Source organism: Antedon mediterranea, chromosome 6 (assembly GCF_964355755.1).
Source record: "Antedon mediterranea chromosome 6, ecAntMedi1.1, whole genome shotgun sequence".
In the NCBI taxonomy this organism is placed as follows: domain Eukaryota; kingdom Metazoa; phylum Echinodermata; class Crinoidea; order Comatulida; family Antedonidae; genus Antedon; species Antedon mediterranea.
The window spans coordinates 29,087,209-29,115,175 of record NC_092675.1 but is presented as its reverse complement, the minus strand read 5'-3'; the positions used below and the strand labels follow the sequence as shown (position 1 = coordinate 29,115,175).

At 32.4% G+C, this 27,967-nt stretch overlaps 1 protein-coding gene across 6 annotated transcripts; it reads right to left on the bottom strand.

Moving 5' to 3' along the window:
- Window positions 1-181: 181 nt before the first annotated feature.
- On the bottom strand, window positions 182-27,205 carry LOC140052189 (nuclear factor 1 A-type-like). Of its 6 annotated transcripts, none has more exons than XM_072097630.1 (13): window positions 26,960-27,205; window positions 25,792-26,326; window positions 22,565-22,735; window positions 18,991-19,074; window positions 10,930-11,019; window positions 8,663-8,950; window positions 7,726-7,920; window positions 6,584-6,705; window positions 5,849-6,014; window positions 5,298-5,413; window positions 4,600-4,786; window positions 4,221-4,268; window positions 182-3,278 (listed from the first exon to the last, which is right to left on the bottom strand). In XM_072097630.1, exons 1-13 carry the CDS (start codon window positions 26,978-26,980, stop codon window positions 3,199-3,201), a joined length of 2,103 nt encoding a protein of 700 aa, XP_071953731.1. In that variant the 5' UTR covers window positions 26,981-27,205; the 3' UTR covers window positions 182-3,198. The 6 variants fall into 6 exon arrangements, with proteins under 6 accessions (XP_071953731.1, XP_071953732.1, XP_071953734.1 ...); XM_072097631.1 differs by having other exon boundaries at window positions 4,600-4,783; XM_072097633.1 differs by having other exon boundaries at window positions 18,991-19,056.
- Between the last annotated feature and the right edge of the window lie 762 nt (window positions 27,206-27,967).

The following is a 27,967-nucleotide window of genomic DNA, read 5'->3' as shown; positions in this document are numbered from 1 at the left end:
CAAATTTGGGATTAACAGAACATTGAAGTACAGTAATGCTTGGTTCCCACTAGAGATGCAACACAAGGACGTAACGCAACGTAAGTGAGTTGACCAATGTTGCTTGTCATTTGGTCAACACAGTCCTAGTGGGAACCAAGCTTAAATGTGCATCATCTGCAGTACCCATATCTTGCATGAATTTTCTGACTTCTATAAAAACATGAACACTTCTGTTATAGTCTTTCACAGCAGACTTATGAGTATATTTTAAGAGAGGTGTAATATAACCATGTTTAATACAAGCCTTAAGCAATTGTTAACTTAATAGTAATAACCGTATGCATAATAAACACACAAAAATAGCCTTTTATACATGTTTTGATCGTTGAAAATATACTTTCATCTTCTCTATAATTATAGATAACTTTCACATCTCGCACTAGGTGCACAGGTTAACAACAGTTTTAATATTTAACAAAAAAAAATTCAAACTTAATAGTAATAATACTTTTAAAATAAGTTGTTATATACATTGAAGCACTGTAAACAAACAAAACTCAAATGAAAACTAAGAAAGGATTAATTAATTGCAACGGCCCCAAAAATATAATTTGACAAAACAAATTTGAATTTATTTCACATAAAAAAACTTTTGGTTTCTCTGGACAAGGTTTTTTTTATAAGGGCTTCAATCCAAAGAAAGATAAATATAATGGTTGTATTTTGCCTGAATCCCCTCCCTATAACGATGTCCTCCTTGACAATATATAAAATATTGGCTGATTGTTTCTACCAAGTCAAGATAATATAGAAAACCTAAAATAATACTTTGGTTGTTTACGACGTAAAAGAAACCGTTTCAATCAGGTTATACCTGTAGTCTAAGATTTACTACATTTTAAATCTGAGTATAGGCAGTCAGTCTTTGACTGTGTTAAGATATATATCAAGCATAACGTATGTGTTATCTCCTTAAAATAATATAAAAAGATAATACTAACTTAATCCAATTATGTAAAGACTAGTCTACACTAACAAACTTTAGTAAATGCAAACTTAAACAAACTGCAAGTGTATACAAACATTTGAAAACCTTTGCTAAACTGCAGAAAACTAGTTTTCAGAAGTTAGGCCATGCACCTTCTTGACCAACTAGTTTGCTAAAGTTTGTCAGCCAATCAATAAGAGTCTTTGTAGTCATGTGATCCTGCAGTAACAGAGACTAAAATACTCGGAGTATGCAGCAGAACACAAAAGTTTGCTAGTGTAGCCTAAGAATCAACACTACCACATGAATGCGTGATGATAGTTTATATAAACTTATTTTATTTATAACATGCTTAATTGTCTTTTTCTGTACAGAAGTTACAAATAACCTTATTAATTATTATTATTATTATTAAAAATAAAAATGTTGACCTTTGATTGGTTAAAAAATGTTTCACTTCATATTTTCACAGTCAACTGTTCAGAATTAATTTTGTGTATTGCTATCTATGGTTTTATTCAAATTCATTCTACAGATTTTGTTTTCTCTACATCTTGTTTATTGTAATTTAATATTATTTCCATTTCTTATGTGTAAAACTACCCTGTTTGACTTTTAAATATTTAATTCACTTTAAACAGTTAATTCATTGAAACATCTCTTTCATGTGAGAATTAAAAACTATTTTTACAAAGAAATAAAATGCATTAAAATAATACAACATAATTTGACACATATATTTTGTACATTTCAAATGTACGATAAGTTGCAGGTCAAGGGTCAACATTCATTCAATTCAGAAACATAATTAAAATACAAATTAATTTATTTTCATTTGTTTAAGAACCTTTATATGTTATAAAGTGAGAGGCCTTTGGGTGATGCAAATAAATATTTAAAATATGGAAGAGACAGTGGAAGAAAATCTAAGTAACATAGATTAACTATTTTAATAAATGTTAAGTTTTGATCTTTTTTAGCAGTTAATTCTGAAACCCTTAGAAAATCTAATTAATTTAAAATTTGATTAACATTTTAAAAATTCTATTCTTTTACATAAGCCATATTTTAAAACCAATCTTTGAGCATGCTAATTGTTTCGGTTGGATGTACCAGTGATATTTCAATTCACCTATCAACTCTTAATAAAAAATAATATACACATTTCAATATATACAATCCTTAATAATAAAATATCCCTTCTGTAATTAAAATTCACTGTATGTTCTCGATCCTGTTTTACCCATGGCTTCTACATCTCATAACGCAACAAACCAGTCAACATTCTATATCTACAGTATTACCCTCACATAATGTAACACTGCCCACTAATGTGTAAGCCATTATAGAGGGCACTCTAACTGGCCATACCATAGAGGGCGCTCTAACTGGTTGCAGCACTACATAAGTAAAAATTATAACAACACATAATCTGCAGTTCATTGCACCTCAACATATTACATCAATTTCTTTGCATTCTCCGTTTCCATCGACCTTATCTATTTTCTGTGAAGCATTTTTAAATGTTTCATTGAAGAAAACGTTTACTTGGCAGTCAACATCATATGTCAGAAAAAAATATTACCCATTTCTTCAACAATAAATTTATCAATCAATTATAATATACAATCAATTACCTATATTCAATTTAAATTATTGCTTTCAATTATTACAATTTCCAAACCAGTGTGTCCATTTCATATTTCTTAGTAAACATGGAGCGAGATGCAATCTGACAGACAGATTATTGGTCGTTAGAGTAGCCAATGGGAACACAGGACGATGACGACGACAGCCAGAGAGGTAGTACTAATCTACATCCATGCCAACTCTCAAATATCAAGGCTCTTCTTGTCTTAACTATTTACTAATAATGGAATTATAATTTTGAAAAAGAAACAAAATAAGCACAAAAGTGTGCATTGTTTATATATATAATGTAATATCTATATACAAATATGGAAGCACAAAAACTGGGTTTTCTTGCTATATATAATAATATATATACAAACATGAAGTAGGTAATTCTTCTTCAATGGTATGGCTGCTTTGTTTGTTTGTTTGAGATTCACAACTCCACATTACCAAGCTAATAGACCAAATGTCTAAGTTGTGGGCGTTAACATAGAGCTAAAAGACCAATCAGCTGTTTAGTAGAAGCGACACCAAGCTAACAGACCAATCAACTTCTTGGTGGCTATCAACTATCAAACTAACGGACCAATCAGCTACTTGGTGGGGGTGTTAGGCACACTGTTAGTTGTATCCATTGGCTCGGTGTTCATTAGAACTGGTACAAATCTCTGCTCTGTAAAAATAAAGTAGAAAGCATTAAAATTTGAAACAAAAAAAAAAGGGAAATATCAATTGTTTGCATGGCCAATTAATGAAAATACAGCAGAACTCATTCTTTTAAGGTGAGACATTTTTGGGTCCTGAAAGGTGTCCCTTTAATAGGAGTTCTACATTACTCACGTAGCATGATTCTACTTCATTTATTATTCTAAACCTCTGTCTACACTGAGTATGAAAAAAAAAAAAAAAAAAAAGCTGAACGTGCAACATTTGTGAGGCATGTTAACATGATGACAACAGGGTAGAAAGGTGTAGCAATGCGCTCCCACTGGGATGTTGAATACATGTTCAACAACTGCCTGCATAGTATCATCTACCTAATACTAAGCACGTCATGTTCTTTCCAAGAATTTTAATCAATTGTTCTGAGAATATGCATAGAATTTGAGAGTAATAAATAGCATGTTGTTCAGTTCATAAAAATTGTGTGTTATTCGAAATTAAGTTATACCAGCATTCGCAAAATGCTAACTACAACTTATGCTTGGATATATTGTCCATATTGCTATGACAATCAGAATGCTATGCATATAAAATCGTGTTTATTTGAATAAATTCCCCAGAGTGTTTATTAATCAGGAGGAATTTTATGGGGAGTTTATTTAAGGGAAAGGTTTATTGTGTATAATAAAATAAATACTACTAGATGTGAAACAGAAGTTGTGCAATATGTTTGATTCCACTTTTATTTGTTCTTTGATTTCTATGTGAACTTTATATACTGTTTTATGCCTGTTTTAAATGTTTTTATATTTGTAAGTATCATGTAATTCAGCCATTGGCTGCGATTTTGATATGCAATAAAATGAAATGAAATTAAAAGAAGAAGTGATAAAATACAGTAAAAATTGTATCAAAATGCTTGGTAAATTGTAGATATATAGCTACTTCTTACCATCATTACTAATGATAGATTCATCCGTCGCTGCACCTGGAATCATTCCTACACAATAGAAAAGAAAAACATTTTGAGTAAACTTATTCTTAAAAACAATGAACAACCAGAAAAAAAAAATCAAACATGATATTATGTTGCCTAACGCTTTTATTTATAAGCCAATAAATGTTAAGCTCTGTCTACACTATCAAACTAGTTTGACAAAAAGTTTGATATGCTCAAATATGGTAGTGATATGACATCATCATGTCCATATATGGGCACATTACATTTTTTTGTCACATAAAGTTTGATAGTATAGACAGAGCTTTAGAAACATGAACAAGGACAATACTGTCTTCTTTACCAAAGTGCCACACAAACTAGAGCTACACACCTGCTAACATGGCGTAATCTGCATTCTCATCCAACGATATCAGGGGCGTTGTCCACCTGGGTATCGGCGTTGATCTTGGTGTAGTTCTTGGTGTGGCCACAGGTGAAGTCAGAAGGCTAAATGTAGTCGGACTGAATGTCGTTGGGCTGATATTCACTGGGCTTATATTTGGGTATGATAACAACTGCTTTAAAACAAAAAGTACCAATTGTTTTACAACCAAGCATTTGGCCAATGTGATGTGAAAATGAGGTAATTAAGAAGATGAGGAAATATAACAAGTTTACGGACATACAGGCTTCAGATCACTGCCTGGAATCAAACCTCTAAAAGGTTCAGATGACATTTTGTTACTAAACGATTAAGTAGAATATTATTATTTTGCAAGGCTCTCCAAGCATAGCTTAACATTTGTGAATTCTAAATTTGTTATTTATTTATACTGGGTAACCTTTTCAGTCAAAGACACACCGGTGTAACCCCCTACTCATCTCGAAAGATGTACTAGGTACTTTTAAGTGCACATGAGCCAGATGTGTACACTGGACCAACGGTTTATAGTCCTTATCCGAGAAGACTTGTTCTACCACCAGAACCATTGAGCGGGTGAGGCTTGAACCCTTGCTGAATGTAATTACGGTTCTACTGTCTTAACCGCTAACTCACTCGAACCAAAGTATTTCAATAAGCATATGTACCTGTTGTTGTGTGTATAACATGGTGTTCTCTGGCCTGTGTAAGACGGTGAACGGACTGTGCATGACACTTCTGCCCGGTGGTGTCGTTGGACAAGCACTCACTACACTTGTTGTTCCTATTAAAATGGTAAAAATAATTCAATAATAATATCAATAGTAACTACCTCAATTTAATGATTTAAAAAATAATTTTTACAATTAATTAAATTCAATTATTTGTCACAGCTACTGCCACACACCGGTGACTAAACCTCCTCTAAAACTTGGACACCCAGTTGGTACTAAAAACAAAAAACTAACTACAAGGGCGTCGGTTCAGGAGAACCAACGACGGCCATCCAGCAAAATACCCTGCCAGACCAGAGAGGAAATGGGCACCACTGGGAAATATGGCTTATGCCTGTGCATTGCATTATGATGAGTACTACTACTGTATCTCATCTGCTACGCCTCTACGATCATCTAGGTCATGGAATTAGATTTGTCCACTAACTTGTTTGTTTGTGCTTTAAACAATAAACACAATAACAATATAAGAATAGTTAACTAACCTGGTGTGCTGCCAATCGATGGGTTTGACATTGATAACACCCCTGTTTGACCAATTGACGTTGCTATAGCAACTGGTCGGGCCATAGGTGGCGGTGGTGGAGGGGGTAGCATCGTGGCAGGAATAAATCCGGCTATCTTTGTATTTGCATTACCTGTAATACCATGCTGTTGGCAACAAAATAGGTAAAAGTTAATATTATTCTACAAATTTGAAATTAAAATTGACTTTGTAATATGAGGTTTAAACCACAATAATTACCATTTACATATTGGTAAGCTTTCATTTCGGGACTGTAGATGAAAAACTTAATATAGCAGACTGTATTATGTTAAATGACCATTTTTTTTTTTGTCTACCGTCCCGAATGGAACGCTTACTATTGAGCTGATCAACTCCTTGGTCACAAAAAGAAACTCCATATGAACCAACATATTGTAAATCAGTATAATTAAGCGCCTTGAGTATCTTTGGTGGCAAGGTGTGCGCTCTAGAAATCTTTATTATTATATTATTAATATTATGCTGAAATATAACCCCAACCCCTAATTTATGCTAAATTCTGAGAGAAAAGACTTTTTAATAAGACAGTTGTTAATACAATCGGAGTATAAAATAAAACAGTATTCAATGTTGAATGTAGTATAGTCGTGATTTTGCCTCTTTAAAACTACATAGGAGTATAATTAGATATAAATGAGATAAGAAGAATGATGAACAATGATATTGAACATACCTGGTTATTTGTTTCCTGATCACAAACATACTGTACAAAATCTGTTAAATTGTTGCCCTGTATACTACGAGAGTGAGTGCCGAAGAAATCAGACTGGTTGAGCGAATAAAGTGATGTGGCCACTGAAATTCAAGCAAAAAAAAAACTTATTAAAGTAAAAAACAATTTTTTTAGCTGATAATTTTAATGATTCTAATAATCTTAATTCACAATTTTGAACTTGAGTTAAATGAAGGAAAAATGTCACAGTGAAGCAATCATACAGTGAAGACTGTGATACTTATAGACAAAAGCACTCTTTAAGTCAACCTTTACCAGTGAAGTATGAAACCAGGCTTAGGGCCTGCTCAGACCTAAAAAGTTATGCTTTTGAATCATATGCGGAGTACAACTCCATAGGTCTGAACTACCTCTTATGACAGGGGTACAAGATTAGTGAATGACGCTTACGATACGAAAGTCATGCATCAACGATTTTGACCTCTAATCAAATTTACTCCTGCATACCAGATGTTCGCGCAAATCGGTGACACTTCAATTTCAAACGAAAGGCTTAGTTAAGCAAATCTGAACACTTTGCTGTTACGACATAACAATATAATATGACATTGCTTGCATTTCGAAAGCATAACAACCTTTACTCACCTAGTGATGACAGAACACTAGGTACAATTTGACTAGTACTCATCTAGTGAAGACAGATTACTAGGTATAATTGAACTAGGCCTTTACTCACCTAGTGAAGACAATCACTTACCTAGTGATGACAGATCACTAGGTACAATTTGACTAGGTCTTTACTCACCTAGTGAAGACAATCACTCACCTAGTGATGACAGAACACTAGGTACAATTTGACTAGTACTCATCTAGTGAAGACAGATTACTAGGTATAATTGAACTAGGTCTTTACTCACCTAGTGAAGACAATCACTCACCTAGTGATGACAGATCACTAGATACAATTTGACTAGTACTCATCTAGTGAAGACAGATTACTAGGTATAATTGAACTAGGCCTTTACTCACCTAGTGAAGACAATCACTTACCTAGTGATGACAGATCACTAGGTACAATTTGACTAGGTCTTTACTCATCTAGTGAAGACAAAATCACTATGTACAATTAAACCTTTACTCACCTCTCAGATCACTTTCATTAGCACAACTTCTAAATGATCCTACTAGATTTGGCTCCAGTTTAGGTTGAACCTTCAGTAACGCTGCCATTCCATTGGTTGGTGAAATCGTATTTGTAAAGTTACTGCCCTTCTCTGAAATTTTTACCTTGTTGGAGTGAATAATATTTGGTGACGGCACTGCACCCGGACTTTGACCTTTAATAGAAAAAGACAGTAAATATTAATATTTGAAATAAAACTAATTATTTAAAAATAGAAAATAGACCAAATAACTCATTTTAAAATAATAAATTGCCTCTGTACTCTATAATTTATTATTATCATTTAGCATCATCATAGCAAACCTGATGACATTATAGCAAATTGATGATTAAATCAACTATATATTGCGTTCAAATATGTAATGTAAAGGGAAGCCCTACAGTTCATGAATTCTGACTGAACAAATGTTACAGTATTACTTATTTTTGTTTTCTTAGGAAGAAATACAGGAGATATAGACAGTTAATTTTACATTGCAATGCATTGGTTTACAATAATATAATAAAGAGTGAGAATGAATTATTTAAGGACAACTATCAACGGTCATTCATGTCTGCTCCGATTTAAAAACAATACAACTAACTTCAAAATCAATCAATTCAAATGATTATAATTAATTTAGTTTAACGTCTCCATTCAATACCCACAGGTACTAAAGTACTTATACAGCAAACGTCTGATTGGCTAAACATTACGAAGCAACAGACAATCTTACTTGATTCTAAGCATTCATTGGTTGATAAGTTTAGAGGCCGGTCACATGACTAATGTTTGATAACAATATTAAAGATTCGATAATTCAGTAAATATAGTATAAATGACAGGAATTTTAAATTGAATTTAACTTTAAGAATCCCACATGACTCGAAAATGATTAAAACATTTCATTTCTTACCGGCGGGATCAATGTCGCTATGCCAACCAGACGAGTGACTGCTGACGGAGGCAGGGGAATGACCGTAGATCTTTTCTTCGCCGACACTATCAATATCATCATCCATGCTACTGGAGATTCTCTTCTGTCGTTTCATAGGTTGCGGTTGGGCCTGTGACATTGGCGTTCTCCGGAGGTTTATAGGGTGTGCTACCCCCGGGAATGAACTAGAGAACTGACACATGTTCGGACTGTCAAGGTCCCCTGGGAAACTTAAACCAGTTACGTTGGCTCCGTTACAGATTGGTGCTAAATAAGAAAAAGAAGTGATATAGAAGCTATAACTGTATTGTATTATATGGATGTATTGTTTAAAAAAATATATAAAAACAGCAGAAAAAATTACAGTACAAGCCCTATTTAGGGGACACCTTCAAGGCGCAACAGTGTTTTCTTAATAGCGGTGTCACTTAATAGCGGTGTCACTTAAATAGGGGTTTTCCAAATGATCAGCAATTGCTGGATGGATCACTCTCATTAAATATGGTTCAAATAAATAAATAAGTGGTTGGCCTAGTGTTACAACATACTGCTCCTCGTTCGTTCCACAGAAATGTATTAAGGTGTCCCTTGAATAAGGGTATTCAAAAGGGGGGTTATACTGTCTAAACAATAACAAAATGTATATTTTTTGTGTGATGAACAAAGAAGAATTTATACTATAGTAGGCCGCCTACACTTCTAATATGTTGCCATATCATAACACTACACTTCTAATAGAAAGTGCATGTTTGTGTGTTATACAAGTAATGTAACATTTGTATTTTCAATGATTGTACATGACTACTCTATCAGAAAAAATCAGGTATTTATAAACTCCATTTTAATTGAAAAGAGTTATTTAATGAACAATAGGACTTTTAACACAAAGGGTAAATGGATTATTATTTAGCAGCACCATTTTAAGCTGAGATTTAACATGTTTCTACACTGATGCCTGAAAATAAAGGTTGCAATCTAACACATATTTGATCTTAATTATGCTAATTTAGGTCTTAGGTGTTCTGTGATGTAGCTACTAAAAAGTCTAAGGTGTATTTAAAATTTGAGAATACTTTAATATCTAAAGCGTGGTTCTCACTAGAACGCAACGATGTATCGACGCAATTTGATGTATTGCATAATCACATTAGTTTAATTTAGTTTTAATGTTAACAAGTTTGTCATGTGAAATCAGGATTAGTAACAACAATAATTATAAATAAATAAAAAACAATTCAATATTTTTATGATTTATAATTCTGTTGGAGGGAGTTTGCAACTTTTGGAGATGCAAGAATAGCAGTACGTTTGCAACCTTTGGAGTTACAAGGTCAATGCTAGATTTGCATCATTTAGAGTTGCAATAAAATATCTAAATTTATATTTAAGCTGGTAAAACACAACATTAAAGTTTAAAATATGAAGAACTATTAACCCTAATCTGTTGCCAACACACATGATAACATAAAACATGAATCCCTACTTTGAAACAAAATTGATGCCAAATAGAAATGCAATGAAATTAAACAGAGTTAAAACAGAATGCAGCAAGGGTTGCAGGTCTCAAGGGAGCACATGCACACTGAACGCCACTACCTTCCAATTGTTGGTTCTAAAACATCTGTTTTTAGTACAATTCAAATGACAAAAGAATGGACAATTTGCTGGCATGTCATAATTTGAACATGACATAGTCACATATGATCCTAGGGCAATGAACCTTTTGTTACTTAGCCCCACGATACCAATAGTAAGATGGTGGCACCTAAAAAGAGGGGTCATTGTAACTTCTGCAAAATGGGTATCATTCTTGGCCAAAGTTATCATGCTCGACCGATTATCCCAGTTACGATAATTTTTTTTACAATTTCAAAGAGTTAGTCATTATTCAATTATTTTGATAAAGAAATAAATAATACAGTATGTGTCAAAGGAAGCAACAGATCCTTTCTATATAACTTTTCACAAAACTAAGCAATGAGGTCCAAAAATTGATTTTAGGTAAACACAATTTTAGTGAGCCTAAAAAATGTGATGTGCCAATACTGTAATAATGGACACAGTGCTCATAATAATGGACACAATGAAGTCATATCACTATCATATTTGGGCACATCGCACTTTTTTGTAATGAGGTTCCAAAATTGGTTGGATGAAAACAAGTTAATGAACTAAATGAGGTCCAGTACATCAAAGAATTCCACAATTTCTGAAAATGCATTTTAAAGGTGCAAATTAGTACTTACGTCTTGTTGCCCGCCTTAGTTCTGTCGCTGTAAACACTCCTCGAGCGGCAAAACTGTCAACGGCACCATGCCCATTAAGCACCGACCCACCTGTAAACAACATGTACAGTAGTTCAGTCAAATTATTGTCATAATATTAAGTCATTATTTGTAATTGATTTCTATTGACCGCCACCTACAGTTTTTTATATATACAGTATATATAATATTGCAACAAACCTGACATGGCAGTAACATACTATTGGACTTTATTAACAAAAACAAATAATATTAATAGTGTAAGAAATAGGGGTGTTCAAATTAATTATTCTGTTTTCCATGCATCTCTCTTTTTGGGGATAGTATGGCAATTATTGGTTTACCCAGGTAAACCTAGGCACAAACAAAATTTGAATACAATATTAATTCTGATTCATAGTCTGAAGACTATGATGCATTCATTTGGTTGAACGTACTTATTATATAAAAACAATAGACAAATGTAAATTTATAGATAATAAATTTATAATAGATGAATATAATAATGAATTGAACATTATAAAGAAGGTGCAGCAATGTACAGTGTATTCTATTATTGCATTCCAATATTTTGAATAAAATACCCCTGAAAATTCCATATGTTTTAACATTACTAATAAAGTTATAAAGATAGCTCAACCTAATATAAAGTTGAGTGCGTTTTCTATTTTGAACAGTAAAAATGCAAACACTTATATTTTTATGAATTTAGATTCTAAACAGTATTAACACACACTGTATTATTAGTATTTCTATAACATTTGTATTTTTCTTAATTACTGTACAAATAGTTAAATATACAGTAATAATTTATATGCAAAAAAATGAAATAAAGCAAGGGTAGTACTAGTAGCAATAGCATTTGTATGCATTGGGCAACAATAGATGTGTGGAGTATATTTTATTCTAGATTATAAAAAGTATCTATTAACACTTGTTACTAGTTAGTGATATAATAGTGTCTTCAAACCAACCAATCAAAGTTTAACTGACAAAAACATGTAATGTGCCCATATATGGACATGATGATGAAATATCACTACCATATTTGGATATGACTACCATAATTGAGCAAATCATACTTTTTTTGTTAAACTAGTTTGATAGTTTACACGGAGCTTTAGTCCTCCGGGTATCAAACACAAAATCAAAGCATATATAAGATCATTTAATGATAGCTGAAGCTAAAAGATGAAGGCACAGCAGTAGGAAGCAATAAAGGGACTTTCCCTTTCAGATGAAATCTTGCCAAAGTACTTCACAATACTAGTAATAGTATCATATACTATAGGTTAAGTACAAACGGACAATCGCTGGATGTTCTAGCAATAATAATCGTCAATTTAACAGATGTGAAACGTTGGTCGGAAGGAGGTTACCTCTCTTCACTTCCTCTATGTAGTTTATCGCCAGTAATTATTCAATACGCATAATAGTACCATCGGGAAGCTATCGTAGTTTAAAGTGCTCTTCTAAAATATATTGAAACTATAAAACTGATGTTAGATATATTTGATTGTTTTATGACGATTCGTTCCTTGTACTGTATGCACTTTTTTAGATCAACATTTACAAACTTTCATAAGTTGTCACCTGGTAACTGAATCTAAACTTCAAAACGGTACTTAAAAACATTACCGCTTTTGAATTAAAAATGTTGAATGCGACTACAACCTCTGCTACAGTAATAATTACTTTGTGATTTTGATGTGTAAATATTAAATTAAAGCATATCTGTAAACTTTTCAGTTATGGGTCACAAAACTAGGGCAACACTCATATCACCAGATGGAATAGTTTAACACAGAGTGACATGCAAATACTGCCCTCTATAATAAGATATTGTAATTTAAAGAGGATTCTATAGGGAATTCCAAAATAGAAATTCTTCATAAAAGTATTGGTGTTGCCAACATGAATTTAATATCTTGTAGAGATTAATATCTATTAATTGTACCCAAGATGCAGATGTTGGATAGTGGTAGATAGAGTCACTAACATACCTGACCCCATTCCTATTCCCCAATAATACAATGACTTGTTTAATATCATGATCCTTAAAGACCCCTTCCCTGCAATTTTGGACGTTTTTGGAAAATAATACATATATATCACTTTAAAAACATTAAACCATGTCATTCCTTGTCTTAAATGTACGTTTTATGGTAAATTATGATAAAAAGTGAGAAACAATGCACTACCTACTGTAAGTAGCTCGCGGCGATCAACCTCTCGTGGACGGTCTTAGGCCTAGCCTAGCTAGGCTTTGTTTTGTAGGCCTAGCTGGTAAACATCGGTAACGTACGAACACCGTACGCGAGCTATATACCTAGCCTGACGTTGTATAGTTGCTGCATTAATTGTCTTTCTATTTTTGCCAGACTCCGTTGATACAAATTGGGGAAAACCCGGTATTTTCGCTGAAAAGTTAGGAGTCTTCCATTTGTTTTGGCCTCACGATCGATCGAAAAGTGGGCGAATTACAGGTGAAAAACAAAAATACCAATCCGCGCGCAATGCATTTTAGGATTTATAGCGGGCCGCTATAATTATTAGAATCGACTTATTTTTCACATTTTTAACCGTTTTAAAGACGAAAAAAGTTATCGCAATAGGACCATATAGTATTATTTTTACATTAAATATAGTTTGTGATCTTAAATTAGATCTAAAAAACGTAGGGAATGGGGCTTTAAGTTATGACGTACTTATAAACTAAAATATAATTAAAATCAATTTAAAATATCTGCAGCAGTAGACCAAGGATTTTAAATGAGATGGGGGAGGGGAGTGCATGTTGGGAAATTGTGAAATTAAGCACTGAATTCCACCTAAAGTTCTAACGTTTGTATTGTAATCAAGTAGGTACTCCTTTGGTCTGCCAATGTTCTATAGTGATTACTGAAAAAAAGACGAAAGCTCTACATTATGAAACTAGTTTGACAAAATAAGTGTGCTCAAATAGTGCCCAAATATGGTAGTGATATGACATCATCATGTCCATATATGGGCACATCAAGTTTGAAATTGATAGTGTAGACAGAGCTTTATATTAACATCTTGATCTTGCCTTATTTGTATAAACTACACTTTTCTTTCAGTCAAATCATAATAAAATTATAAATACATGGAATTATGGATCGTTTGCCAAATGACACTGAAGACAATTATGAAAATCATTTTCTAGGGCACGAATTATCTCTAGCGAAATTATGATCAAGGTTACAAATCAACCTGCTGTACAAATTGAATATTGGATTCAAGGACAATGTATTAATGCTAATGTTTAAGGAAACAATTATTATGTAAATGCTTTAATTAATCAAATACATAATTAGAATAAAACTCTTAAAGACAAAGTGTAATTAAATCACAGTTTTTCTCAATATAGCGAAAAAGGGGGATTTCAAAATGACAACATAACTCATGCTCTTTTCTTTGATGAAGCCGACAGAATAAATACATTTTGAAAAAATAAATCAATGTAGTTTATTAATTACTTCTATGAAGGGGACAACTTCAGGACCAACAAAGTGTCTAGTGAATACATCTGCTGTATACATTACCGAGTATAGTCCCGAGGGGCCTATTTGTGAAATTTGCTAATTTAGTGGAGGAAATATAATATTCAGATTGCATCAACAATGGAATTATCAAAGTCTGTCCGAATCTAGCCTAAGTTAGGGAGTGGGATTAGTAATACGATAGGCCTAATTCTTTTTTTTGGTCGAAGAAATTTACATATTTTCAAATGTACACCTATTACAAATGACACTTTCAATTAATATTATATTAAGTGTTAATATTTGTTTAATGAATTTATTATTACAAAATCAAAACATTCAGAACTTTCTATTTTTCTCAAGAAAGTGATGTGTGAGCCAAGTTGAAGAAGTTGATGACCTTGTGAATGCATTGTTTCACTATTGCTGCTGCAGGGGGAATGTTATCACGTCCAGGGTCATAAACTAAAGCAACCTTGTTTAAGATTAAGACTTGTGGAGCCTAACTGCTATATTATATTAAATAGAAACAGCTTGGGTGGTCAGGAATATACTGATCAAGGTCATTTACCCCCTTCAACTTTATATTTTTTTTTAGTTCAGGGAGATTTCCCTGGTTAGTTGCCATAATCGCTTTCTGTCAAATTTGATAAGGTGATTTTGTAAATTCAAGGTGGTGATGGGTGAATGGACATAATCCTAAATTAACCCTTGTTATACAATATTGTCATTACTTAAACCATGAAAATATAGAAAAATATGAATTCTGCGTGCTAGTTAAATTCAAGTACTGTAGTATGCTAGATTTATATCTCATTTTACTTTTTCTCAGATGTTGAAATCACTCTAAAATAGTAAATATTTTTTATTTATTTTTTTTATTTCTGTAAAATACTAAAATGTATCAATTTATTAATAAAAAGGCAATATTGTTTTTACAGATTTTGAAGAAAGTGAAACAATATTGTCAGCTTTAAAGATGGAAAATGAAAGAAATTTATATATCAAAGTATGAAGCACCAAATATATAATAATAATAATAATACTGGATTTTTATATAGCGCCTAATGTTGTGAAACCTCTAAGCGCTGAACATTATAACCCCAGTCATTTTTTTTGGGATTAAACACGTATAGATGTATTATGTAGAAAATGTTACAATGCACTTTGGTAAACACTTGAATGACATATGAAGACCACAATAAAAGGCAGCACTCAAAACAATAACGTAGTTTATAAACTTTGACGTTTTAAAACAAGTACAGTTGAACGTATTGTAGTTGGATAAGGCCTGAAACGGGTGATTCACGATAGCTGTTATAAGACGTTGCCATGAAGCACCTTCTTGTAGGCCTACTACCACATCATTGTGCAGGTTCGTCAGGATATGACTCACTTAGTGTTGCATCAGGCACAGGGTTAACAAACTGTGCTATTTGGTGCGGAGCATCTACCTTACATACATGCCTATGGATGTTACATAAAGCACAAGATTTAACCTTCACTTAGGTTAACAGAACAATACCAATTTAAATTAAAGTTTCCTGTTTAAACAAATGAACTCTCAAAAAATGATACAATTTTAAACAACAGCATGCGCCACCTGACATTGCGACACTCCAGTCCATTTGAGGGACGTTCCAGGGTTATATCAAGAATATCGAGGGGCGTTATATAACTACAAAAAAGTTAGTAATTCCAATAGTGTTTTTTTTTTTTACTACTTTACTACCAATTATATCGAGTTACCAACAAATTGGAAAGATGTTGCATAGTTTTGAAATTAAAATGGAATTTAAATTATTTAGTTGAGTTATAAAACTATTTTAAAATGCACAATGTAAACATGATGATTGAACAATGTGCATTCAACTTGTATTGTCTTTAAAGAATTTTTTACATCATAACTTGCATAATATTTATAGACTGTAATTTCATATCAATCATTTTGATAACTGCATAGTATACTGTACAGTATATTTTTATTGGGCATTCCATTCCAATATGTGTTAATGTAGCGCTTCCTTGAAATATTAGGAAATCATATTTAAATAGGAAAATCTTATTTCTGAGAATCTAAACATAATGTTATCATTAATTGTAATAATTATTAATAATTAATGTTTATGAGTGTAATGGTACAAATAATGACATGAGGTGAATGATGACAAAACACTGAATCTTCGCGGAGAAGTACAAATTTATTTTAAAAGCAATAGTTTAAAGAAAATATTTTCAAAACGCGATATGATTCGTTTTTTTCGTACACGAAAATCTACTATTGCATGCCATGTGACCCATAATCATCCAATCAAATGACAGGAATTTATTTAGGTGCTATAATAATTAATATTGTATTGCGTGACACTGGTTAATACTGTACACACAGTATATAAATAAAAAGTGTATAGTGTAGATTGATATTGATTTTGTATGGTATGACAGCTGATTGATCAAGTTTTTTTGAATATTAAAAAAAGTTGGTATATAAGGTACAAGATACACTGTAGTGAATGTGACCTATATTTAAGTGACATTGAAGAAGATACTATTATTATGCAAACAGGAAATTGAAGTTGTTCAGATCTATGAACTTGGAAATAAAGCTAATTATTATTAATAGAGTATGAAAAATATATACAATGTTGCAGAGAGAAATATCTGGTTAAAGCTCTGTCTACACTACCAAACGTTGATGTGACAAAAAAATGTGATGTTCCCAAATATGGACATGATGACATCATATCACTGCCATATTTGTTTAGTGTAGACAGAGCTTTAACACTGTTCTATGAATTCTTGATTTGACTCAATAACAGTTTAGTTCTTGTGTCATCTTATTAATGCCTTGTTTTAAGCATGGTTACATTCAAGGAAATTCCAATTATGATTTTATTCGCATGAACATTTTTATTTGACCCAAATTTTGCTGACCCATACTTTTAAATATAAACAATTCCAAATGATTGCATTTAAGATAATTCTATTCCTTAAAGATGAATTTCCCACCAAAACATGAAAATAAAGATGAATAAAAAGAATGTTGTTGTTTGAATCAAATCATCACCGCCCAAAAAAATGAACTTGAATATTAATGATAAAAAAGACCAAAACAAAATTAAATTCCACAAATACCCATTTTGTTTTCAGGGGGACAATGTTATTTCTAATACATAATATAACTTACACAAACAGTACAAAAAAAACACAAAAATATTTAAATATGAATTGCGTGCCACACATCATTTGTGAAAAAAAAAACGCACCTCAACCAAGGATGTGTTCATGCTGTTTGTGTGTTGATTTTTGTTATAAAATTTCCACTTCCTTGCGGATATAACAACCGATGTATATAATTAAGTATCATGGGAAGTGTTCTTTTCCAGGAATGACATGCTTTTGGACTTTAAACGGAACCATAATAGCATTCATGATGTCATTATGTGAAATTTGAAACATTTGTCAAGGATCATTTTGAGAGGTTGTTGCTCTTTTTATGAATGAATGACTTGCATTTTAAAAACTTTTCCATAAACATTGAATATTGTTAAAACAAACAAAAACAATTTGTTTATACTAATAGAATCCTTTTTATGAATAAAACCTATAAATATAGCAAAACATTTAATTAAAAATTTCTAAAACAGTGTAAAAATTGGCATTTTACATCAAGGGATGTCACATTATATACAGCAATCATTGTGTTTAGAAATAATAAAAAAATTGTTACAGTACTAGATTGAGTAGAAAAAAAATAATTAAAAACACACTAGCTGTTTTAAAGTTGCCACAGAAAAAAATAGTTTGCGTAGCTTTAGTGTTTCAAATTCGAAAAACATCAGAAAGAGCAAGCTATGAAATTGTGGCCATCTTCAGCACGGATAAGTCAAACTAATCTTAACGATGAATAGTGCGCCACCTACAGTAGCCACTAGTAGTACCGTAGCTAATTAGATCTATTTGTGATATAGGCTACACAGTAAAACATGCAACTGTAATTTAAATAATTTAATTTAAATTATAATCATCATCATAACATTAATTTTTCCAGCAAATTATGCATTCGAGCCAAATGTAAGAAACATTATTAGGGTGCGACTGATTAACATTCACTTAACATTCCATTAAACATTTTTATGAACAGGTGGTCAATAAATGTTCTTCTGTATCTTGTCAGAAACATACAAGACATTCATGTAAGTGTTACATTGTAAATCATATATCTGTACACCAGCAAATTATAAAATAAACTCTATTCAATAATCACAGTTTTACACTACATGATTGAGTAACTTTTATGTTGGTTCGATGCTATGTTTTTTTGGAGGTTTGCGGTGTTTAGAAATACCCAACTATAAATTAAATTCTTTTCAATAATCACAGTTTACTTTTAACTTTAATTTAATTTTACTACATTTTCAGATGGGATTTATTTGCTGTTTATTATAAAATATAAACAAACATTGTGAAAAGGAGAAAAAACTAAATTTAAAGCAGGATGTAACTTTAAAATAAAGAGGTATAAATGCATCCATCTTACCACGATAGTCGGTTTCACTACCACTTGTCACTGATAACGTCTCACTTGAATCACTAGGCGGCCGATCTGAAATAAACAAACGATCTGAAATAAACAAACAATTGTTAACAATCTACTATTAATACTAACTTTTGTTGGCCATACAATTCTTACAATTCATACAAGTAACAAATGAAACCTTCCTTTTTTTTCTTTCCAAAAAATAAATGTGCAGCTTTTATTAAAAAAAAACTTTTTTAATGAATCAAAAACGATATTTTTCTAAATTTTGATACCCAATTTTGATTTAATTTTGCAGCACCTGGTTCCGGTAAACGCATTGTTATCTCAGAAGCAACATTGGGTCAAAGTAAAGTGGGTAAATCAAGTTAATAAAATGACACACTGTATCATGGTGAGCACTACAGTACAATGATACAGGCCAAGGTTACATAAATGCACTATCCCCCTTTCCACCCCCCCCCCCTGTTTCTATTGAGCAAGAGAATAAAGTATAACTGTTATTTTTTTCCTGTCAGAAAAATTGGTCGATATTAAAAACCACAAAATAAACAAACTTGTAACATCTTATTGATTCTGGTCTTGATTCCCAACCCTGGGTCAATATTAGAACTTTGTGAACCAATTTTATTGATAGTAAAAAATATGCTTTAAATGCAATCTTTGTTAAAAATTATCTACCTATTTAATTAACTACCTACAGTACTACTGGTGGAGTAGGAGGGAGTAGATTGGCTGGGAGAGTGGTGGAAGGGAGGGAGTGGATTGGCTGGTGGAAGGGGAAAATTTGATTGGATGGCAGAGTGGTAGAGGGGAGGGAGTGAATTGGCTGGTGGAGGGGGGGGGGGGGTGGAGGAAGTTGATTCACTGGCAGAGTGGTGGAGGAAGGGTGTTGAGAGGGAGGAGAGGATTCTTCAATAGAAATAGGCCCTAAAGCTACTGTACCAAGAACTACTTGACCAATAACTAATGTTGAGAAACATTGTGTCTAAAAACAAAAACAGAAAGTGAATAAGATCAAAACAATAATGAAATCAATGTGCTATTGTATCATAGGATGTTGGAACAATAAAAGAAACACTTCATACATGAACAATACTAAATACACCAGATATGGGTTTAAAGCATGAGGTTGTTGACATTTATTATTCTCATAGGAACCGGTGGTTTTGCTAAGAAAGTTTCAAGGACATTTAAGAAACTGGTATATTAAATGTTGAAGAAACCAGTGGGGTGTGACAAGCGTTACCTTGCTGCTATCAACTGGAGCTGTAAGTTAACCCCAATTATAAGCAATGAAATAAGCATTTAATCATTGTATTTTATACATATTATATTGGGATTACTTTCAAATTGTGAAACCACATACTTGAGGTCCTTTCTGCCTAGCACAGCAAGATAACTATTGACAAATTATTATTACTGCGAAGCAAGCTATTGTCACTTAATATGAAAATAATTGATCATTGAATTTAGACAGAAGCCTGGTTAGCGATGAGGGCATATCCTCATACTTAGGTTTGGGTTTAATTTCAGTTTGTATTACATAGCGCTTAGAGGTTTCACAACATTAGTTGCTTTATAAATTCAGTATATTTACTTATCAATAGAAACGTGTATACTGTAGAATAGACCAAGACACCACACAGAGACAAGCTTTATTCTTCAAAAATCCTTAAAAGAACTTTATACATTATCTAGAAATGATAATTACTGTACAGTGAAAAATGTAGTTTAAACAAGTTCAGTAGGCCCATTGCACTAATGTACAGTAATAAGTACAACATTTTGGATACATAGTTTGTTTATGTTGATAAAATACATGTCCTTGGGTTAAACTGAGAATGTTATTAACAATTTAGGTCACATAAGACGACCTGCTTGATTATGCTCAAAATTAAAGGTAATGTGAACCAAGCAGCACTGTATATGTACTGTAGGCCTATTATTAAGATGTTTTCATTTACACCCACGTGCATACCATCATGTGCTCACATCCTGAAAATAAAGAGGACCAGTACCGCACTTAAAAACACCTGTCAACATCACATTCCAAACATTACCATGTAAAATCATTTGTCATTATTAGGCCTATTGTACATACAGTTACAACATCATTCATAGGTCAAAAACTATATTTCCAGAGTCAGTATAAAGCAATTTTGATAGATAGTGATCACAATTCAAAATTACTGGCCATCAAGGGTATTTCTAAACCATGCAAACTCCCACAAATTAAAACATTTTTTTGACTGACATACCAAGTTAGTTGTACTGTACACTACTGTACATGATTCAATCACTTTTATGTTGGTTCAATGGGGATTGCATGTTTTTTTTAAAGTTTGCGGGGGTTTAGCAATATCCACCATTAATATCTTTTTTAAAGATAGGCTACAGTAAAGCCTTTAAATGAAATGTTTGCAAAATTGATTCAGTAGAGGCCCATCATGGGTTTTACTGGAAATTGGTACTAAGTGGACCTTCTGTACTAACCTGAGAGACATGCAGTTTACAGTACAGTAGTTGTGCATACAGTATACCTTGACAAATTGAACACAATAATTGATAAATGAAACCAAACAGAATTCTAACAGTAAATGCAGTGGCGTCCTGAGGCCCCTGGTTTAGGACACTAAGTGGCCTCCAACGCCAGAGGCCTCTCGGACGTTTTTAGCATTTTTCGACATATTTTAATGCTTGTTTTTCCTCTGGGCCCTGCTAAGGGGACCCCATAAGCTCTGAGGGGCCCCAGGGTTTAGCCAGTGAGCGCGCTCATAGCCGTTACGCCACTGAGTACATGAAAAATGTAATGATATGTTTACACATGCACATGTGTGTTTTATTAATAAAATGTTTTTATTTCAAAATTGTTGGGAAAATATGGAAACTGTTTTGTGGCGAGTTCTTTAATAAAGTTCTATTCTTAGAAGATAGGAAGTTGGATAATGGGCGGATGTGACTTTATATCTGATATACTGGCTTCTTGCCACTCTTTGTACAGTACTTACTTTTTAGTCAAAACTTTAAATACTATAGAATGACCTTTAAATATTATTAAATATCACAGACTGATTGTTCCCCATTGGATACAAAATATGATGAGTGTGATCATTTTCATAATAAAAACAAATAAAAAAACAAATATTGTGGATATAAATAAAAAGTGGATGGTTCAAATCTGTATGTTTCAATAGTGAATACACAATAATCCAATACATGTATTTTCAGTTTAAAAGTAGAGTATGGCCACGATGATATTTGTGATGCTATGTATAGATGGGCGTACTGATAAAAATGATGACGTTATATAAAATAAATCATGACAACCTGAATGAGAATAATTAGGATGATGACCAAATAAATGATTTACAGTATATCAGTGGTTTAATGACAATAATTAAATTGTTACTGTAGATCCACTTTTAAAAGGACTACCGTACATGCATAGTATAGTAGTGAGATATTAATAGTGGTGTGTGGCTGGTTATACTTCCATGAAAAATATTAAAATAAATAAATGTTATATGTCTGTAAAATATGGTATTAGCCAAAACGAGGGCGCAAAACTTACGTTGATAGTCTAAAATGTCATGGTTTATGACAGAATGTCCATATTTGGTGTTCAAGGGTAAGGTGGACGCCTGTTGAAAGCCTGTATGGTACTGGGTTGATTGTGCATTTAAAGGCAACTTGTGGTATGTATAGTTGGTGGTAGTTGATGGGCTTGTTTGTACATCGGTGTCTTTGAAAGATACAAAAAGAAATTAAAACATTCAGGAATATTCAAGGCATTTTGAAGATTTATGCAAAAAAAAAGCTTGTTGAACTTGAAGCGTCATTGCACACCTCTAATTTTCGAGACACCAGAGTACATTAGAACAATTTTACTGAATTAAATGGTTTTCTTGAAGTTAAAATGTATTATTGGTTCATGTCAAGAGTCAGTGTCAGTTGAATCTGGTAGCACTGCCTAAAATCAATGCTGTTGATGAAAAAAATTATAAAAATTTTTTGTTCAAAAATGTTAAAAGCCATCCCACCATCCCTTTCCTGAAATTTATTCAGTTGTCAACACAATATCTGTCTTACCTTATTTTGAACCATAAAGGCCTTTTAGTTAGATACTGGTAAGGAAAAGATTGATGTTTAAAATTAATAATTAACTAATTTTATATCCCTATGATTTGAATTCCTTTAAATTATAGTTATGTCTGCTACTAAATTACTGTAGATAGAGCTTTTTATACTTACATAAGAAACGCCTTACTTGGGTAAGTGCCCATATTATCTATTTATTATATTTACATAATTACAACTTGCATTTTGCATAATACAGTAGTCATAGACCAATCCATAGTCTGTAAGAATTTCTTTTATTTATTATTATAGTCAATATTATAATTTACTACCTAATATTCAGTATTAAAGTGCTCTACCAAATCTCTCCCTACTGGTTTAAAGGCTTCACAACCTTTAACGGTATAGTATGCACAGCAAATTTGAATAATCTTGCAACTGCCTCCCCCTCCCCTACCAATTCGCTTTCTTAAGAAGATTAAAATAGCAATAAACTGAAGTATCGAACAATAACGCTAAAAAAAACACAATTCAATTGAGACCCCTTAATAAAATGACAAAGTTATAAATGTAAGAAAACTTTCTAGAAGGTCCCCTTCAATATAAAGTCAAGAGAGTTGAAAATCTTAGGAGACTTAACCTTGGTGACATTGACCATCACCTGATTGGATAATCACAAATTCAAGGTCAAAGGTAACATCCTGAACCAAGCAAATCACAAGTCCTAAAATCTAGCAACATGGAATGCATTGTTTGCAAATGCTATAAATTGTGAACTATGTTGGCTTTAATACAGTTTACCTTTAAAGTTATTCTCTCATTATATAACACCAAATCAATATATAAACCTACCATTTGTAAACAATATCTTTAAATTTAATGATGTTTTAAACAAAATAATAATAATCTTATCAGTATCTATCAATTTATAGAATAAATTGTCTTTAATTTAATTTTTCACTTTTTTCAAGCTACTGTATAATACAGTACTTTACAGAAATAGGTCAATACTTAAACCATGTTAATGATTGGTAAATCTGGATCATCATGTCATACTATACATTAGTACATTAAGCCTTGTGTGTGTTACAGCACATTAATGTTGTACTCTACAGTATTTTTTTTTATTCTACGAAAGAAGAAACAGAATTCTATCATTAGAATACAAACCAAGATAAATAGCTTTTTCTTATTTTTTCTATGTTAACTGTAATAATAGCTCTAATATAAAATTAATCCTAATGGTAATTCAAGTTCTATTAAATTAAACCACCATAACATATTGTAAGTGCAATTCCATAATAAAATCCAACACTTCAAATTAATTTTATTGATTAATAATTCTTATTATACAAATTATTACTTAGTGAAACTGTTTATAATTTTGCAAAATATAAAGATGGCTTAAGGAAAGCTGATTGTGGAAGTGGTATGATAGGAACCTGAATTTTATGTTCCGATCACCGGTATAAAAGGAAATATTAATTATTACACAAATCCACTCTTCTATGACAAACTTTGATTTGATTTTGTAAAAGTACAGTGCTTACTGCTGATATTTTTAATAATTATTTTATTGATAGTTTGATAAATTGCTGTTTATTATCACTACACATGCCTATTGAAATCAAGAATGAGATGATGTACTATATTATTATAGATCGTTTACCATAAATATTTTAAATAAACATCATTGAAAATTGACTGTGTACATACTTCAAATTAATGTTATTAAATTGATCAATTTTTAATTATGGTTTTGCATGCAGTGTTTCCAACATTATGTATAGTTTTTTTTTACAAACTACAGTATCTGTAATGTTACATTAGTGATTTCTTGGGATAATCTGAAAATTAATGATCCTGTAAATATAATGTGTCACATTTTTACCACAAACTAACTACACAATTACCCCTCAAGGTTAGAGTATATTGGGCATATAAATGGAACAGCAAGTTACATGTCTTTAATATCCAGACTTTATACAGTAGCTCATATCATTATTACCAACAGTATCAGTGTTTGCCAACTATTTTGACAATTCTTGTATTATTCTTTACCCACTGATTATGTACAGTCAGATACTCAATCAATTACTATAGAAGCTTTCTCCTATAACAAACAGTGAGTATGCAGTGTGTATTGAGAGCTAGCTTGGAGTGATTCCAACTTAAAACCAGGTCAACGGGGAATACCTCCTATCAGCTGAGAGCTGAAATCATTACAATAAGAATTGAAAGCCTAGAGGAGTCTCAATGTGTGCCAGTCGCATGCAGCTAAACTGTCATTCGACAGGCTTAGCGAAGATACATGACGATGTCACATGATAAGAAATGATAGCGCCACAGTATAATGTGTAAAATACAGTGTGTTTTCTAATTTATTGTACAAAGACATTACAGAACTTTTAGTGACAAAATTAAAAACTGTTAATTAATATACAGTAAACTGACAAAAGAAAAGCTTCATACTTGGGTGGTGATGCTACAGAAAATTAATTCTCTACCAATTTTATATGGTATTGTATGTTAATGAACAATGACATCATTAAGTTCAAATACCAATTTATAATTCTTTGCACAATGAATTTAGTAGAAAATATTGTTTAATTTGTATCAGACAAAGTGTCAATTCTTGTATTCTTTCTTAAAATTTATTCTGCTGCTATTAATGAGTAAAGGGTAGGCAGAGCTTTAGACAAACTATTTAATAGAACTCACCAGGTGTCTGCATAATGAAGTTGGCGAGGTATAAATCCAATTCTCGTACGCTGACACTGATGTGATACGGTTGGACGCAAAGAGAATGATTGCCGCAAGTGGAAGACTTCACCAAACGCTCACCATCTGTGCTCTCCAGAGGGATCGCTTTAAACAACACGATCATTACAAGGTCCAAACGCCACACTTTATCTGCCTGTCGTAAACAGTCAATTCTTCGCATTTTACCTTTCTGGTCAGGGTTGCTTAAAATACAGCATGGTAATTTTTTGCCTGTAACAGTATATACAAAATCCTCACGACACTCTGGTCGTATATCTTTCCGTAATTTTGCTAATAGCCGTGAAGCCCATTTTTGTTTCAGTTCCGGTTTGTCGTTCATTAACTCCTCCTTTGTTTGACGTTCTTCATCTTGTGTCATCCGTTTTTCATGTTTTTTTACGTATTTGCGTTTACGGGCCTGGAGGTTGAACCACACATAAGAAAAGTCTCTTACATGTGGCAATAAGGCCTCAATGAAAGGGTGGAACTCATCCTATACAGAAATATAACATAAAATAAGTCAAAGTTAGATGAATAAAAAAATTGTATTATTAATCTCTTACAGAGAGTGAACTGGTTCACACAATAGCCCCTTTATCAGGGGGATTACCACCTATCTGATAGGACAGTGATTAATTCACTATTGGTAATCCTTGGCCACATTGCCTAAAGACATAAAATAAATAAATAAATAAATAAATAAATACAGTATGGTATAGAATAGTATAGGCCTAGCGCCGTATTAATTATCAAAGCAATTTTATACACTAAACATACTAACAAAACTACGCGCACATAAACCGGACAATTATCACAACGCCATGGATGGCATGGCTCTCGTGTCGTATTGTGTGCTTATCATGCTACACACCGACCACCACGTTGTACCAAACCAAAACATGACGACGATCATGTGTTTACCAGGGTCGGCCTAGCTTACTAGAAAGTTCTAGCTAGAATTACTTATTTAAATCTATTGCTACAATATATTAAACAACACATAGGTGCACTGATATATCTTGATACAGTATTTGGTGGTATAACTGTAATTCTAAAACGCTTAATGGGCATTTTCATAGTTTTCTATGATAACACAAAATGTAAACAAATCCGAAAATATCCTTACCATAGACATGATTGTATGCATGGGTCTGGTTTCTGCATTCAGCTCGCTCACATCACAAGAGTAATCCAACTTGGCTCGCTCCGTCTCTACCGTACCTCGTGTTTCGGTAAAATTTTATTCTTTCTAACAGAGCCGATTTTGGCTCCGAATCATTGGAACAAATCCACTAAAATGTGCTTTATGAAGAAGGTATACTTCTTTCGTAGTTATGGCGTAGTAGAAATTGATCAGAGTATGTTGCAATCCAACGCTTTGTTTTGCTTACGTTTCAGAGATCCCCTATCCTATTAGCATAAAAATGAGCCGATGCGTAATCGCCAGCCAATGAAAAAAGTGGGAGGGTTGATATTTGCATAAGTGATTGACGTACAACACGAAGACCCTACGTTGAGTCAGTAACAAGAATTTATAAGCTGATCACAATGTTTTGAAAATAAAACAGCAAATAACATCTCAATCATGAACCACAACTATTATTTATTTCATGTAAATTGTATAAAACAAATAATTGGTACATTCAACAATTACGTAAAGTATTGAATTTGATAATTTTCAATATTAATTAAGTGTTTATGAACAGTGCCTAGAACGTTCTTATAGAATGACAGCGGACGTTGACCTTAACTTAGAAACGTTAGAATCACGAGGCCTAAAGTAAGAGCGGCAAAGATGTGGATCAAGGCCGCAGCAACACACGCAGTTCCGATTTTACTATATTATGTTTTATAATGATAAATTACCTTTACGTGACTATTTTTTAAAGTTGATTTGTACGTTTTGTGTGCAATGTATTGCAGGTTTTTAAGCTGCTTGCTTGAAGTTTGAATTGTGTATCGCATGCTAATCCTATCCTAATAAAAACGCAGGCTGAACAAGTTAATCTAAATTATGTTCGGAAACTAACAACTAAAGGATAATAGTTAATAACGTAAAATAAAAGTAAGATGGCGTGCGTACTCATTCATAAGCCTCATTCTTACATGCAAGTTAGCCTATAATTTTGGAATT